Raw genomic sequence first — 17,107 nt, 5'->3', positions numbered from 1 at the left:
TTAAGCAATTGCGTATTTGTTCTACTTTGAAACGGAGAACGTGGATAATTTGACGACAAACTTTTTTTTTCTTCTTTTATTCCCATTTTGTTCACCCACTTTTGGCGATCACCAGTCTGGTCTCAGACAGGACTTCTTAAGCCTCTGTTTCACCATTTTATGTCCCTTCCCTCTCCCTTCTTTCCTCCCTTCCTTCTAACAGAATAGCTAAGTTTTAGAAGTCCTTCATTTTTGATGTATGAAGTTTAATTCGAACACCATGGAAGACCGTACCTTAATCCATGCTGCAGTTCGACAAAGCCTGTTACTGCTTCTGTGTACAATTGATTAAGCATTTCAGTAACTAGCCTTTTAGCAGAGCACAGCCCTCATGCCTTTGACCTTCCGCTGCCCTAGCTGGCCAGTGCTCTGCCTCTCGGTATGCCTTTTCTCCTCCTCTGCCAAGCAGTGCTGGGGAAAGTGTGCCAGCCGCTTGGTGATTTATCATGTGTAACCCTTGGGCCTTCAGTGTCACTTGGCATTCCTTGTAAGCATTCCTAGTTGGTTCTTACTCCTATCGTTGCATGTGACAAACTTGACTGCTCCCCTTGTCCTCAGATCCTTTGCCATCAGCACATGACTGAGGCTCTTTGCAGAGAAGAACCAAAGGAAAATGCGCTGTGTACTTTTCTCACAAATAACTACTGAAGCTGGGTCTGTGTGCTTATCTACATATTGTAATTTTCCCATGTAGGTATTAGTAATACAGCTTATTTATTCACTAAGCCATAAGAATACGAAGTCTCTAATAATAAAACTAGTACCACTGATCAAAATTGCAACCACATCACTTCCTTAATGGAAACTGTAGAATTAAAATGTACATTTGGGTATATTGGAGTCACTCCAGTGCTTGGGAGTTGCTTTAAAATAATGTTGAATGATCTCAATTAGTATATCACAGGAATGGAATTTGAATACTTCCAGGGATGGCCTAATGGCGAGCTCCGTAATCCCTAGGTGACTGGTGCTCATCCTAAGGAGAAACGCTGTTGTAAATCCTAGTTGGAAATATTTTCCTTATTTTGTTATTTGCCAGAAAACTATGTGTGCCAAGACTCAGATCACCTGGAGGATTTTCTTAGCATGTGGATTCTGATTGAGTGGGTCTAGGGAGGAGGTAGAGTCTGCATTTCCAATAGGCTCCCAAGTGCTGCTGATGGTGTGTGGACCCCATATCGGGTAGCAAGGCCGGGCCAGCTGTTGCCCAGCTGTGCACATGAGCGTCACCTGTGCCGTGATTGTGTGCTCCCTCTAGACATCCTGATGGGGCTGACTGGGGACTGTTATTCTACCATTGACACTTAGTTCAGTTTCTTTGCCTCAAGCAGTGGTTACAACCTCTTGATTGTTGGCATATACTTTCTAACTTTTTGTCACTGTTAACTCTAGGGACAGGAGACGGGTTTTGGTGCTATATTGTAAATAGAAAAGGAATTAAGGTCATCAGTCTCTTGGCCTTTGGATAAATTGATCTGCACCACCTGTGCCCAGGTTCAGAGGAATTGGATGATGTGCTCTCTTCTTTAATCAAAAAATCTTGCTTCACGTAGGCATAGAAACTCACTGGGAGTAACAGGCCAGAGTGATGGGGCTCACTTCCAGGTGATGTCATTCTGGCAGCTTTGGTTTATGGAGGTGACTGTATGGCCCTTGTGGCCTATACGGTTATAGCCCTGAGCACAGGCTTACTCTTTTTCAGAATTGGTTAGGATTTTGATTTTATTCAGGGCTTCTGTAATAAATCTCTTTGTCTTTATTTAAAGAACCCATTTTCATTGATGACAGCTCTTGACCCTCTACACTCAGGAAATTTTTGAAGAAGCGGGTCTAACATGTTTGATATGAGTAGACATTCCCCATTTGTTGTGACATTAAGGTTTCTTGATACAAAGTATTCCCTCTGCAAGTTGAAAGTCTTGAAATAATATCATTAAGGATATATTTAAAAGAAATACATAAAAGAAATATTTTTTAACTTCCTCCAAATGAGAATGAAAATGACTTTGGTCAACGTAAGAGCCTAGGGAGGTATAGCATAGGCTTTATTGAGGATTTAGGCTTTTGTGTAACAAAACGGTTGAATGTGTAAGAGAAAAATGTAGACCATAACCTCATTTATGTAAATGAGATAAAGTGATTCAACATTTTAAAGGACATTTAGAGGGACACCTGGGTGGCTCAGTCGGTTAAGCATCTGCCTTTGGTTCGGGTCATGACCCCAGGGTCCTGGGATCAAGTCCCGCATCAGACTCCTTGCTCAGTGGGGAGCCTGCTTCTCCTCTCCCTCGGCCTCCCCTCCCCCCCCCCGCTCATTCTCTCTCTCTCAAGTAAATAAAATCTTTAAAAAAAAAAATAAAGGATGTTTAGATTTTTAAGCACATTATGGAAGGCGCCTTTAAAAAATAATTTATGGAGGTGAAATTCACATAACAAAATTAGGCATTTTAGGGTGAACAATTCAGTGTTGTGCAGCCACCAAACATTTCCATCACTCCCAAGTAAAACCTCTTGCCTAGTAGGTTGCTTCTTATTTTATCCCCCCCCTCCCCAAACTCCTATCAAACACAAATCTGCATTCTGTCTCTAAGGATTGATCTATTCTGGATATTTCATATAAATGGGATATCTGTGTGCTTAGCTTTTCCTTGGCATCATGTTCTGGAGGTTCATCCATGCTGTAGAATGTATCAGTACTTCATTTTTCTATGGGTGAATAATATGCCACTGTATGGCTATATCCCAATTTGTTTGTTTGTTTCTGTTCATGTACATGTTTTAGGTGTTTCTACCTTTTTTTTTTTAAGATTTTTAAATTTTTTTATTATTTATTTGACGGAGAGAGAGACAGCCAGCGAGAGAGGGAACACAAGCAGGGGGAGTGTGGGAGGAAGAAGCAGGCTCCCAGCAGAGCAGGGAGCCCGATGCGGGGCTCAGTCCCAGAATGCCAGGATCACGCCCTGAGCCGAAGGCAGACACTTAACGACTGAGCCACCCAGGTGCCCCTAGGTGTTTCTACCTTTTGACTATTGTGAATAGTGCTGCTGTCAATATGCATGTACATGTACTTGTCTGGGAAACTCTTGAATTCGTTAAGGGTATATTCTTAGCACCTTTTAGTAATGAGCAGTGGGAATGAATAAGGGTACGGGATGAGGAGAAAAATATAACAAAATGAGAGAGCCGTTATATTGACTGATAGGAGCTTGCTAAAATATATTAATTCAACTCTGAGACCTTGACATTTTCCTCAACTACTTCCATCCCTGATAAGAGACCAAAGCAATCTGCTGAAATGACATGAGATATTTACTGGATAAGTGCTTGGGGAAAGGCTGTGGAAGGGTTCATGTCACAAAAGGCCCATGTTACCTCTGGGTCTAGTGTTAGAATATTCATGTTGGCCTCATGTTATCCTTCTCATGGCTCTCTTCAGGATGTATAATGGAGACAGAGAGGAGTTAAGACCCCATAGAAATGAATAGTTGTGTTCATGTTACAACTAGAAAGTGTTGGGAGGAAGTAGAAAGATGATCCTACATTTGGGGCCAGAGAATGAATGTGAACTGCTCTCCCTACCACATCTCCTTTCAGAATTGGAGCACCCTAACACTGGAGGGGCCAGAGATGGCAGCTTTGGAAGGAGTGATGGGAATCTCCAGTACTGTGTAGGACAGGGTGGCATGAGAAGAGAGCTTTTGCATTTGGGGTAGTCTTTGCACTGGAGTAAATGGCTGATCTTCAGTGTCACCTATTTATTCCTTAGTGCCTGGAGTTTATATTCGCTAAAGATTCTCCATTTGATTGTCAAATTCTTTGAACACTTTTCATCCTTGTTGAAGCTTTTCGTAGCATCTGACTCTCCTGTCTTGAAACTCCTTTCCCTTGTTTTCCATAACACTCTGCAGTTCTTCTTTTCCTCTGAGTTCTCTGGTTGTTAGATGTTTTTTCTTTTCTTTGTTTTTTAAACTATCCATTAAATATTGGTGTCTGATTGTAAATCCTTCTTGTGCTTTGCTTTTCCTAAGAGGGCTCATCCACATCCTTCATTTCAGCTACTACCAATGTGTGCTTGATTTACCCAAACCATATTTTAAGATAAAATATTTCTCATGGGCTCCAAACCCAATTTACCATTAGCTGAACATCTTGATGTGGATGTCTGAAACTCGACATCTCTAAAACAGTTTATCTTCCCCAAATTGGTGACTATTCTGTGTTCTTCGTGTAAGTGTGGTAGCCAGCTTTTACGGTGGTCCCAATGATTCTCACCTGACACTCTCCTGTAGGTGTTCTGGCTGAGACTTCCAGATGGCGTGCGCAAGTGCTGCCTGGCTTCCTCTTGCTGGTGATAATAAAATGTGAGACAGCAGAGGATGACATGATAAACTAGAGGGGCACAGGAGTTGCTGGTTTTCAGAATTGTCAGCCTCTTTAGTCAGCAAATGACACTAGAATTGAGAAATGGCTTTCAGGCAAAGATCAGATTTTGTGCACTGGCAGGAAAACAAGATCTGAAGGTGAAGCTGAGGCTGTAAAATCCTTTAAGATCTTGGAAAGATCCAAAGTAGTGCCTTGGAAGTCTGTCCTTTCAAGCAGTGGGGCTTCTAAGAAGCATGAATGTGATACCCCTCTGTCATCTCAGCAGACCAAGATGGAGAAAGGTTTCTCTTGAAGGGATTTGTGGGTGTGGCTTTTATCTAGTGAGTTTAAGTCCAATAGGATTCATAAAAGTATTGAGGGAATTGTATTTGCAGAAGCACTGTAAAAGTAGACTGGAAAGGACAGAGGTTACAAAATTAAAAGACCTTTAGTTCCCCAAACTTTTATAGGGAGGAAGCAGACTGAAAGAGCTACATACCTGTGACCACAAAGCTACTTTTCACGGAAGTAAAAGATGATTGTAAGGTGGAATCAAGAGTCCAGAGGGTGAAGCAAAAATCCGTGAGGTGTTTGCTGGCCTTGAATCCTGAAGAAGGACCTACCAATCTATGCTTTGCAGAGTTCCTGTGGATCAGTGACTCCCGCGTACCTTAATTTCTCCACACTTTGAACTAGAATATGCCTAGAGGTTACCCTACACCACTCTATGTGGGGTGTCTGAGGGGAAGGTAACTTGTCACTTTAGTTCACTGACATTCACATTGAGAGGAACTGTATTTGAGTGCTGTCCTTAAGGATCTACACGTCAGGAGCCTTGTGTAAACCTGGATCTGGTTTAGATGAGATTCCAAACTTTGCGCTCACCTTGTAAAGGGGTAGCATTTCCAGGACTTTGGGGAAGGGTTAGTGTATTTTGCATGTGGGAGGGACACGAATCATTGGGGCCAGAGAGTGAATGGTCGTACCTGGTCCTCAGTGATCCCACCTCCTGCTCTTTAAGTTCTTGTGTAGTCCTGCCTACACTGAATAGGGCTGACCTCTGTCACCGCAGGATACCAAGGAAGTAATGACGTAGGACTTGAAAAGGTAGGCCATGAGATACTGCAGCTGCCGTCTTACTTGCTTTTGGAACATTCATTCTGTCAGGCAGCCTAATGGAGATGTCTGTTTGGTAAAGAACTGAGGCTTCCTGCCCATAACCAGCCCCAGCTTGCCAGCTGTGAGTGCACTACCTTGGAGGGGGCTCCTTCAAGCCCCAGGAAGGTCTTCAGGTGATTGCAGTCCAGCCTGACATCTGCAACCTGCTCAGAGGACCTCCACGCCAGACCCGTCCAACTTGGGTTACTCCTGAATTCCTGACCTTCAAAAAACTGTGAAATCATAAATGTCTATTGTTTTAAGCGGCTAAGTTTTGGGATAACTAGCTAAGTAGTGGTAGATAATCAACAGAGGTTCCCCGGTGGACTAATATAAACCTGGGAATATTGGTGAATTTTTGTGGATTCCTCATCTTTCCTCCGTTGTTAGCACATAGTGTTCCTGACTCACTAATCTCTCTCTAATTTACCCTCGCCCCCTCCACCCGATACGATTACCTTTGTAAATGATTCAAGGCTAAGGGGTGGAGAGGGTTTGGGGGAGAATATGAAAATCTTCTGCCATCCTGCCTTGTCTGTTTAAATAGTGTCTGCTTTTATTCATGTCCTAGATAAACCACTCTGAAAGGAGCTATTGCAGATTTTCCGGATCCTCATTTTGTTTCGTTTTTGTGAAGCCACTTTTGGTCCTCAGCGTGTAGGAAGTGCAGAAGCTTGGTGCAGGCTTTTGACATGACCTATTGAGGGTTGGGTTAGGGAGGGCGGGCTTCCCTCCTCTTGCACAGAGCTGTGTGCCCTAGGGAATGGGGTACAGATCCAGAAACTACTCATTTCACAGATGAGGAAGATGCAGCCAGAAAGGCTGATGAATGTTTCCAAAACCACCCAGTTGGTTAGTGGCAGAGCTAACTTGGAGTCCTGGCTAACAGTTCAATGAGAAGATATTTCATGTTTGTCCTTTGTTTTTACTTTATCTTTGCTAGTTTCAAGTGAAAAGGATCTCATTAATGAAGACTAAATGCTTCCCTTTTTAATATGTTGAGTGGGGTGTGTCTTCTTGATGTTCCAACAGACATTAAAATTTTATTTTATAATTTTGTATCTCCCCTTAGGCAACTCTCTGCCTAGGTCTTTTGAAATTGCAAAAAATAAATTACCAATGGGCTCAAGTCCAGTAAGCAGGATTTACGTTGCAATTCTGGTCTTAATACAACTTGTTCCTGCTGCATTGGCCGTGTGGGGCCTTATTGGTAAAGTTTGTCTCTTTTAAACTCGAGTGTCATTGAACTCTTTAAAAGAAACTGCTTTTTAATGTAGTGGCTTTATTTAGAGCTAGAATTTAATCATAATCTATTTTTATTGTCTCTAATGAACTATAATCACTTTAGATTTGAAGTGGTTTCTTTCTAAATAGGTAGATGGGTTTTGAGGCATATATGGCTTTATTTATTCTTATCAATAGCTACATATTTGTCAAGTGGATGAATGCTATTATGGTTTTAGAAAACACATGAAGAATTATTTTGGCTGTCCATTCAATAGGTTTGCTTTCAGTTTAACTTTGTCCTACTGTTTTATAACATCTTAAACATTCAGAACCAAATTGAATTTGTGGGAAGACATTCCTTCCTTCCTTCCTTCCTCCCTTCCTTCCTTCCTTCCTTCCTTCCTTCCTATTTTTGTGGGAATATTTCTTTCTTTTTTTTTTTTATTATGTTATGTTAGTCACCATACAGTACATCCATAGTTTTTGATGTAATGTTCCATGATTCATTGTTTGCGTATAACACCCAGTGCTCCATGCAATATGTACCCTCCTTAACACCCATCACTGGCCTATCCCAATCCCCCAACCCCCTTCCCCTCTGTGTGAGAATATTTCTAATGCTTTATTCTTCCTCTTTAGAAATGTGCTTTTCTTCCCGTAGGATTTGAGGTACTAGGACCCCAAGCCATTTGTCCTTGTCGGCTTCTCTGAAGGCCAGTTTTAGAACCGTTAATTTGAATCATCGAGAAATGAGATAATATACGTTTAATTTCATTTTATTTTTTAAAAGATTTTATTTATTTGAGAGAGAGTAGAGCGAGAGAGAGAGCATGAGCAGGGGAGAGGGAGAAGCAGAGTCCCCACTGAGCGGGGAGCCCAATGTGGGTCTTGATCCCAGCCCCTGAGTTCATGACCTGAGCTGAAGGCAGACACTTAACTGCCTATCCCAGGTGCCCCGAGATAGATTTTAAAAATCATGTGAGCTTAACAAAATGATCACTTTTGCTGTTCCTGGAATTTTGTCAATATGTTATTCCCCTTTTTTCCCACTAAGATTGAACACCTTCCATTGAGTTGTTCAGCTTTTGACTTATAAATTCTTTTAATCTTCAACCTCTTATTGAAAATGGTCATGGATTCCACAATAGCCAAATTATGGGAAGAGCCCCAATGTCCATCAACTGATGAACTGATAAAGAAGATGTGGTATATATACACAATGGAATATTACTCAGCCATCAAAAAGAATGAACTCTTGCCATTTGCGATGACATGGATGGAACTAGAGGGTATTATACTAAGTCAAATAAGTCAGAGAAGGACAAATGCAATTTCACTGATATGTGGAATTTAAGAAACAAAACAGGTGAATGTATGGGAAGGGAAAGAAAAATAAGATAAAAACAAAGAGGGAGGCAGACCATAGGAGACTCTTAACCATAGAGAACAAACTGAGGCCTGCTGGAGGGGAGGTGTGTGGGGGGATGGGCTAAATGGGTGATGGGCATGAAGGAGGGCACTTGTGGGGATGAGCACTGGGTATTGCATGTAAGTGATGAATCACTAAATTCTACTCCTGGAACCAATACTACATTATATGTTAATAAACCTGAATTTAAATAAAATCTTGGGAGGACAATAAAATAATGATGGATTTCAACTATCAGCTGGGTAGTTCATGCTGCCTTTTACTGATAATACACTAAAATAACCTCTCAACTCTACAAATACTTTGTTTTGGCTGTCCCTTAGTCCCTAGTAGCCAGTATTGCTTTTCCCTTGCCGTACACTTGCTTACCCTTCCCCTAAACCCCCTCACTGTCCAAGAATCCATGCTGTTGAATTTAGCCTCTTCATCCTTGCTTCCCTATCATTCCGCCCACTTTGCTGGGCCACCCTGCCTTTTCTCGTGGGGACGAGCTTCTCAATATGGGCAAGAGGGGTTGTCTTTCTCTAAGGGGCAGGTTGTCTTCTGGTCGCTCACAGGCAGCCATTGGGGAGGGGAGGTTTCAGGGAGCCCTCTCTCACTACCATGTGGTGTTGCCAGCGTGTGCAAGTGTGTGAACGTGTGTAAGTGTGTGAACGTGTGTTGGCGTGCTAGCAAGCCACCGTCTTGCCTGAGAATCCTAACGAAGAGAAGGTAGAGAGTCCCCATGCACTCTTCACAAGCTCAACCTCCTGAAGGAGGAGAGGGAAGCTCGAGCTGATTCTGCTCACCAAATGTCTCTCTTAGCCAGTGTTCGGGCAGCTGTTGAGAGGAATAAAGAGCATTGGTTTGTGAAAGGGGGATTTTGGTGTTTGAAATTAGCTAGGAGGACAGCCCAGATTTTCATTTTTTTGGAGGCAGTTCCCGAGGCAGGTGCAGGGCGTGAGTAATGTACCACACCTAAACTATGTGATTTGGCCAATGAACGTTAGGCTTCTCCTGGGTCCTATAGTATGGTTTCCCTGTCCGTCAAGAGCCGGCTAAGCAACCAAACCCAGATTCCAGGTGTGGTATTCCACAGTCGTTCTGCAATTTGTAATCATAGAAACAGAATGTTCCTCCTCTTATTTCTTCCCTGCCAACAGTTTCTGGGTGGGTGAATGTCAGTAGCTGGAGTTATTTTTAAAGAGGAGAGGTGAGGCTTGTCGTGCAAAGCTGGGAAGAGGGCGTTTGTTTGCAGAGCAGAGCTGACATCAAAGTGTAGATTACTGCTCAGTGGCTAGGCACTTGTCCTGTAACAGGTAATGTTTAACGTGCCGGTCACAAAGATCACAGAACAGCGTATGCCCAGGCATAAGCTAGCGCTACCGTTTATGCTCTGCAAGACTGAAAGGCTATACATGACCGTGTAATTAAAAAAAAAATGTATGCATTGGTCTTGCTGCCTCCTTTTTTGCTGGCTGTAATTGGACTTTGAAGCCTAGAAGTTCTATCATAAAAATTTGTACCCTTTGTTAGAGAGCTCGGCTAAGCAATCACTTTCCACTTCTTTTCACAGGATAATATAAACGTTTTTTTGAAAGCTTGTGAACAGATTGGATTGAAAGAAGCCCAGCTTTTCCATCCTGGGGATCTACAGGATTTATCAAACCGAGTCACTGTCAGGTAAGTTTCACTGGTTTGTTCTATATTTTTTTCAGCTTAGGGCTTGTGGCTGAAGTGCAAAGAATTTCTGAGATTTTATGATTACTGAAAAATCGTTCCTCTGTCTTCCTCTGTTCTCATTCCAAAACTGATTATTTAAAAAAGAGCTTAGGGACTGTGAATGTGAAACTGTCTGTAATTGAGACCATGGCACGTTGTTATTTTAAATCTCTATACTAACTAAAATGGTAGTTTATATTTTAATGCTTGTCCAACATGGTAGTGTTTGGTTGCTAATGGTGAGGATGCATGTTATAGAGTGACTTTAGAGATTATACTATAGTTTATAGAGTAAAAAGAATGATTTTAACGTGGTCTTTATATATTTGGAATTAAGACTAACAAAAATGAGACTGGGACAGTGGTTAAAGAGACTTTCTTTTGTAATTTGGAAGGCAGTGATGCCTGGCACCAACATGGAACGTTAATGACCTTGCCAATTGTGGATGATTTCTAAAAATGAACTGTTTTTCACTATTTTAATAGTATGGATGAGAAAGTGAAAGTGGGGGTGAAAACATATGCAGGTGTTTCTGTTGTGTTTTAGATGGAAAATGGTGTCATGTAGGAGTATATGGTTTCAGGAAATCTGGTTTTAAGCTTCTGCGAGATTGTTTTCCCCCCTATAAATCTTATTTGCTTTCAGTGAATCAGAATAAACTCGTGTTACCAGATAATCGTGACAGGAAAATGATTTAATTTTGTAGGAATGACTACCTCTTTATCATGGCCCTTAAAGCTAATTAACATTTTTTAAAAGGAGAGAATATAAACACCTTATTCTAGCTGTAGAAATAATAGAAATTGAAAAATTAGTTTCTACCATTTTAGACAAAGATTTAGTTTATATGGTTGATATCCTGTTGTAAGAGCTTTAAAAGCTATTTAAGAATTGATGGTAAAATCTTAAAAATGGCCAATAATTTTTCTTAAAGAAAAGTAACCCTGTGTATAAGTATCATAGTACACATGGTCTTTTAGTAGTAAAAGCTAAATGTCCAGATAGAATTCATCTTTTCAAAGCCTAACAGTACATATTTTTAAACGAGCAAGCCACTTTGAACTTACATGCTTCTAGTTATGTTGAATTAGCATTTCTAAACTACACAACCTTGATAAGTGCCTAGCAGGGTTGGGTCTGTCTGCATTTTTGATTAATTGGAAGATAGTTTGTTCCTAAGTTTCATCACCAAAATGGCATGTTTGCTTCTGCTGTATTGTGAGGTCATGCTTGATATCCGTGAAAAATAACTGCATGGATGACTTTGTTTTATTTTTCCTAATCAGCCTTCTCCTAAGACTTATCTGATGGGCAAATAAAGTTTTCACTTAGAAAGTGCTTTATTCTTAATGAACAGGGACAACTTAAGGAAAACAGCCCCCCCCCCCAAATCATACTGTTTTGAAACTCTGTAGCAGATGTTTGAGTAGGCTACCGATTAGGCAAAACATGTTTGTTGTCTTCTAATTCCAAGAATGCTCTGAGCAAAACTTGCCTGGAGCCTGCTTCATGAGATATTGGGTCTAAAGTGTTTAGGAAAAACTCAGTACCTGGGCTCAGTCTCGAGGGAAATGAAATCACCGACAAACTGAAACTGGGAGGTCACGTCGTTAGAGCTGTAGTAGGAAGTATGCAGCACAACTTGTTTCAGTGGAAACCACAAGTTCATAAAGGTGTGCCCAGGTAGTACGAGCAGGAATGCCTGAGAGCCTGGACTCTGCTTAGGAACATGTCCCCTGATAATTCCATCTTGGTGGACCAAAGAGTGCAAGGCTTGACCCCGGGTCTGCTGCAACGGAAGCCCGGGAGCCTCCTGGTTATGAGACCTGAGGAAGCTGACAAATGGCTTATTTAAAAATGTTGGCCGCAGCTCTTCTGCCCTGAGATTGCATTTTTATAAAAGGAAGCAAGTTTATGGGAAAGCAAATTATTGGTTACTAAATATCCATGTATTTCTTAGTTTTTAGTTTTCTTATATAATGCGGAGACTTCTGTAGGTCAGATCTCGTCCTATCATTATTGTAGATTAAAGGACTTGGTGTTGGTTAGACCAGTGGTTTTCAACTGGGAGCAGTTTTGTTCCCCCAGTGGATGTTTGGCAAGGTCTAGAGATAGTTTTGTCGGTATGGTTGGACTGGGAGTGCTACTGGCATCTCATGGGTCAGGAATGCTACTAAATACCCTTTAATGGACAGGGTAGTCCCCTTAACAAAGAATTTTCCAGCCCCAAGTATCAGTATGCTGAGGTTGAGAAACCCTGACTTAGACTTTAAATTCCTTATTTCCACTCTGCCAGCAAGCTAATCATGTGGAAATGAAGGCTACTGACTGACTTTACATTCTGCTGAAATGTAACTTTTTACTTATGTTACTGTAATAATTTATGTATTTCCGTGTTAATTATGTATGCCCATTTAAAAAGGAACGCTCATTACCACTTGAGTGGGCAGCAGTGTGTCAGTACATTGACATTATTTCGCTCATCTGTATACATTAAAATTAGCAAAAAATGGGACAAAGTACTCGATTATTTTAAATGCTCTGTCAGAGCTCATCTGCCAGGACTGCATGAACAGTTCACAGACATGCTGTGAGTGTGATCTAACATGCATGTTTGCATGACACACTGAAAGCAAATAGGAGAGGACAGTCGATAAGCCTCCATGCTGGCAAACGTGAGGTATTTCTTGTAAGAGGGCAGCAGTGATTAAAAAAAAAAACAAACCACCACCAAACATGGATGGCGCCCGGAGCCCGGGAGAGTTGTGCGCGGTAGGAATGAGTGGCAGGAACAGACGCAGCAATTTACAGAGCTGTTGCTGTTCCGTATTTTTCAGCAATTACAGATTTGTGTTTAATTTGCAAATAAAAACTTTTCCACTGGTCAAACAGAACTAGGGTACTCTTTATATTTCTATAATTATACATATTAATATGTGATCTAAATTTTCTAACAATTACTTTACTTCTTGTAGGAAGTAGTTTGAGCTTTTCCAAGTATGTTTGAATTATTCATTTATTTTGGGACTGCATATATTCAAATATCAGTTAATACTTCTAATTTGACATTCCTGACTTTGATGAGTAGGATCCATCTTTTCCCCAACAGGATAGGCGAATTTGTGAGTTTGCCTTCACGAATTGCGGTAGATTGAGGTTGAACTTACCCTAGTTGAGATGTTTACTGAGGCCATGAAATTTAGCTTCCGTACCAGTGAATAACGGCATCATTATTATTAACCATTTACTAAATATCCATACTGAACTTAGAAACACGATCCACAGAGAAGAGGTGGTGAGACTCCTACGGAGCTGTCTTTGCACACTTTCTATGGAGGCCTGTAGCAGAGCAAGCACCGTGCCTACGCCATGCCACAGTGCACTGGAGAGCTCCAGTAGCAAACGTCATGCTCTTTGGGGGTGGCATCTGGTCATTCAGTGGCATCAAGCAATTGCTTGTTGTAGAAAGCAACACAACAGTGTGGTCCAGAAGTTGTCTTGTATTAGAGGAATCGAAGTTGGCGGAAAGGCAGAAATGAATATTAAAGGTTTTAATTTTATATTTTTAGCAACTTGGCTCCGAAACAAAGTCCCATATTTAAACCATTGCTCTAACGAATCATATATTGAAATTTTTAAGCTGAGAATTTGAACAGATTGTAAACATGTTTCTTCTTTCTACCCCCTTATCATTCCAATCCAGTTTTTAGCACTTCCTTCGACGCATTCTGTTCGTAATACAGTTACAGGATGGCCATGCTTTTGAGCACGCTACTGCAGTTATGCAAAGAAAAATTATTTTTTAGTACAGACTCACTCTTCCATTTAGGCTATTAATATTTTAGGTGTAAATGTAACTTTCAATGTTTCAGTTTTTAAAAGATGTCTATCAAAGGGAGGGTACAGAAATTGATTTTTTTTACACATATTAGTTGACAAAGGAACAGTAGTTGGAAACAATTAGTGTTAACATATTTCCCTCATGAAAATAAAGGAGGCTCAAAATGATATTTTAAGGATTTAACTGTTCTCTGGAGCTTCAAAAGGATGCTTGATTTTGTGGCAATACTGTAAAGTCATCTCTCAGGAATCTGGTTCCCAGATGGCACTCGAACAGCCTGCCAAATTGCGCTTGGGATATGAATGTGTATGTGAGTATTTATTTAAGATTTTAATTCATGTAAGTAAAAATATACCTACTCTGAAGTAATTTTCACCATTTTCTGACTTAAACCTGATTTTACTTTTTTTTTTATGCCCTTCAAATGAGTTTCTCAACATCTTAATCTGGTTTTTTTTTTGTTTTTTTTTTTAATAATGACATCCAAACTTGGATCAGTAATTTGATCATGGTGACTTCCACCTGTCAATTCATGTTACTGTTTTAAAATGGTCTCTTCCTACCAAGCAATTAGAAGGGAATGAAACAGGAAGTTTACACTGTCCACATCTCTATCCCATTCAGTGATTCTCTGATGTTAGGTAGTTACTGCAAGCAGGGCATTAATTCTTTCGGGTTGCCAAGACTGTTTAAGGCCAGCAGCAAAAATATATGGGCATGTTTTCAGATGTTCTTTAATTGCGGGGTTAGATCATCGAAGAGTGTACGTAGTTGCCGAGGAAGGTTGTGGAATAGAAGGCAGGTCTAATGCTGGGACAAGCTATAAAGGAACCGAAGTTTTACGTAGTATTAGTTTCTCTCCATTTCTAATTCTTAACTTCTTGGATAGAGAAAGAAGTTTCTGAATGGCAGCTCCCCATCCTCAGCTCTTCACTCCCTTAAATCTCCAAAGCCGTGGGGCCCGATTGTGTCTTGGCTTGCTGGGTGAGGCTTGATGGTGTGGGCTTTTCTGGCTCAGGGTCTTTCTATTCAAAAGGAAGCCAATCTCTGTTCCTTGCTCCAGAGTCTCCCTTAGCAGCTCATCTGCTTAGCAGCCGATAAGAGTTTGTTCGGGAGAGAATGATAGAATTGGCTTCCCTGGACCAGCTAGCATTTGTTTTATAACAAGGTCCTTCAAAGGGTTAAACCGAGGAGACAGATGGTTGTTGAAGAGATTCTTCTGTCTTTTAAATTAGTACCTGTAGGGCTGCATACATTGAATTAATCAAACTTTTAACATGACACACACTATAGTATGGATAGCCCCTGTTGTCAGTCACTTTTGAAACTGAGAGCTTCGCCAGTAGCTAGAGGTGTTAAGCATTGCTTTGCTCTGAGTTTCTTGCTGTATTCTGGTATGATTTACCTAATCATTGGTGTGAGGGTATACACGTGAGGTGTGCGTGCTTCCGCGTATTTCGGGAGAAAATGGCACTTAATTTGGTAAGGGGAAATTTTGGTGTCAGAGGTCATTTGCTTGTCTGTCATAACAAACACTGATGGGGCATTTTCTCTGTAGCACCTAAATGTGAGGTTCCCACAGCCACTCTTAACAGTCAAAATACTGTGGAGCCTGCCCTGAGTGGGGTTCCCATGATAAGTTCACAGAGCACATTGTTTTGAGATAAACGCACCGTCTTCTCTGAGTATTTAGAGATGAACAATCCTTTCAACTTTTTAATCAAGAAAACACTTTGAATGGGAGGTGACATTGATTTCTTCTCTGGGCTTTGAAAGCATTTTTGTTTTCATCTACATCTAATTTTCCCCTGGACTTGAGACTATTTGAGGACAGGGACAATTACATTAGTCCCTTATTTCCTTAGTTCCTGACACCTTAAGTGTTGAGTGTGTGTTTGAAGATTATATTTTAATTATTTTGACTTCCTGGACATTTTAAAGCCAGGCTTTGAAGATGGAAACCTATTTTTTTTCTTCTTTGTCAAGTTTTCCTGTCTTTCAAAATTGCAAGGCAGATCTGGCAAAGCAGCCATTGATCTCTTGGTTTTAATCGCCTTTCACTTATCACTTCAGAAGAATATGTGGCATATTACAACACAATCTAAAATTGATACAATTTAAAAGAGGAATGTGTGTTTACCTCCATGTGTAATACACTAAAATGGAAACTTGGGACCTTGTGCCTTTCAGAGTAGTTGGTGGAAGTCTTAATCCTTATGCTAAGGTGCAAATGATAATCACCAATGTTTAGTGGACACTTGAAGGATGTTTTGAGCTTATATGAAGTTTTAGAAAAATTTTAATGTTTTCATATCATGATCACAAGTCACTTCATTTTTGTGAGGTAAATCTGAATATATGCTTAAGACTTTTGAGTAGAAAAATATGTTGCTTATATAGGTAGTTGGAATAGCTTATAGAAGTTCAAGGGCAAGAAATAAAAATTTTTAAAAGCAGGGACCAATATTGGAGGTAACTTCTTAGAAGGAGTCCTGGAAATACTTTAAGAATTGTTGCCAACAAATTTATAGTAAGCCTCATTCCTTCCAAAGTCAAGCTACCTGCCTTGGTACCTCTCACCATTGCCTAGCATTAAACACCAAAGCCAGTAAGGAAAAAGTCACAAATTATCTTTGACTTTGATGTGATAACTTTGTCTATGGCATGAGAACCATTCGAAGAATATGAGCACACAGAAACTTGGAAGTCTCTTAACATGTCATTTGAACTATTTCTACTACACTTCAGGCTGTGTTTCTGTCACTTTCCCCCAGGTTGGAACAAAAAGTTCAGTCAATATGCCTCCGTTGTCATGGGCAGGTAAGCATCTAGGATGAGAGCAGGGATTTTGGTGTCCCTTGGCATGAGTTCAGTCTTGTCCCATTCAGTCACTGGGTTGCTGGACGACCTTAGGTTATTTTTCCTCCCACTTTGCTTCTCAGTGAACAAGACGGCTGCTTTCTTGGAGCTGAGCAAATAACCCCATTTGGGGGATATGCCTGCCTCACAAAGTTGTCGTAATGATTACAGAGTCAGGTGTGTATAAAATGTTAAGTGTTTGGCATATAGTAGTGCTCAATAAATGGTGTTGAATTATAATTGTGATCATTTTCATAATTTGGCTCTCCCTTCTGGACTCTATGAAGATACATGTCCCCTGCAGAAGAACATGGAGGAAAAAAATCTGGCCCCTGGATCCTTACATTGTGACAATTAGCTATAGGCTTTTTTTTTTTTTAATGAGAATTTGGGCCTTTTTAAACTTATTCCCTTCTTTTGATTGGGAGAAGATATTAAAACAGGTATGTTTTTCTGAGATTTATGTGTAGTCAACTTTTTACAATTTATT

General features: G+C 40.6%; 1 protein-coding gene across 12 annotated transcripts in view; it reads left to right on the top strand.

Annotated features, from left to right (window-relative positions):
• Positions 1 to 17,107, top strand: part of LMO7 (LIM domain 7) — a 195,581-nt gene that overhangs the window by 93,614 nt on the left and 84,860 nt on the right. For 11 of the 12 annotated variants that reach the window (XM_057307993.1, XM_057307987.1, XM_057307974.1 and 8 more), the window contains one exon: positions 9,771 to 9,877. In XM_057307993.1, the coding sequence (XP_057163976.1) occupies positions 9,771 to 9,877 (107 nt within the window). Of the gene's footprint in view, positions 1 to 9,328; positions 9,408 to 9,770; positions 9,878 to 17,107 lie in introns of those variants that run through there. The other variant, XM_057307953.1, reaches the window with a different exon arrangement.

The sequence above is a fragment of the Ursus arctos genome, unplaced genomic scaffold (assembly GCF_023065955.2).
Source record: "Ursus arctos isolate Adak ecotype North America unplaced genomic scaffold, UrsArc2.0 scaffold_10, whole genome shotgun sequence".
Lineage (NCBI taxonomy): Eukaryota > Metazoa > Chordata > Mammalia > Carnivora > Ursidae > Ursus > Ursus arctos.
The sequence above is the reverse complement of the archived record's forward strand: the minus strand, read 5'-3'. Positions and strand labels throughout refer to the sequence as shown.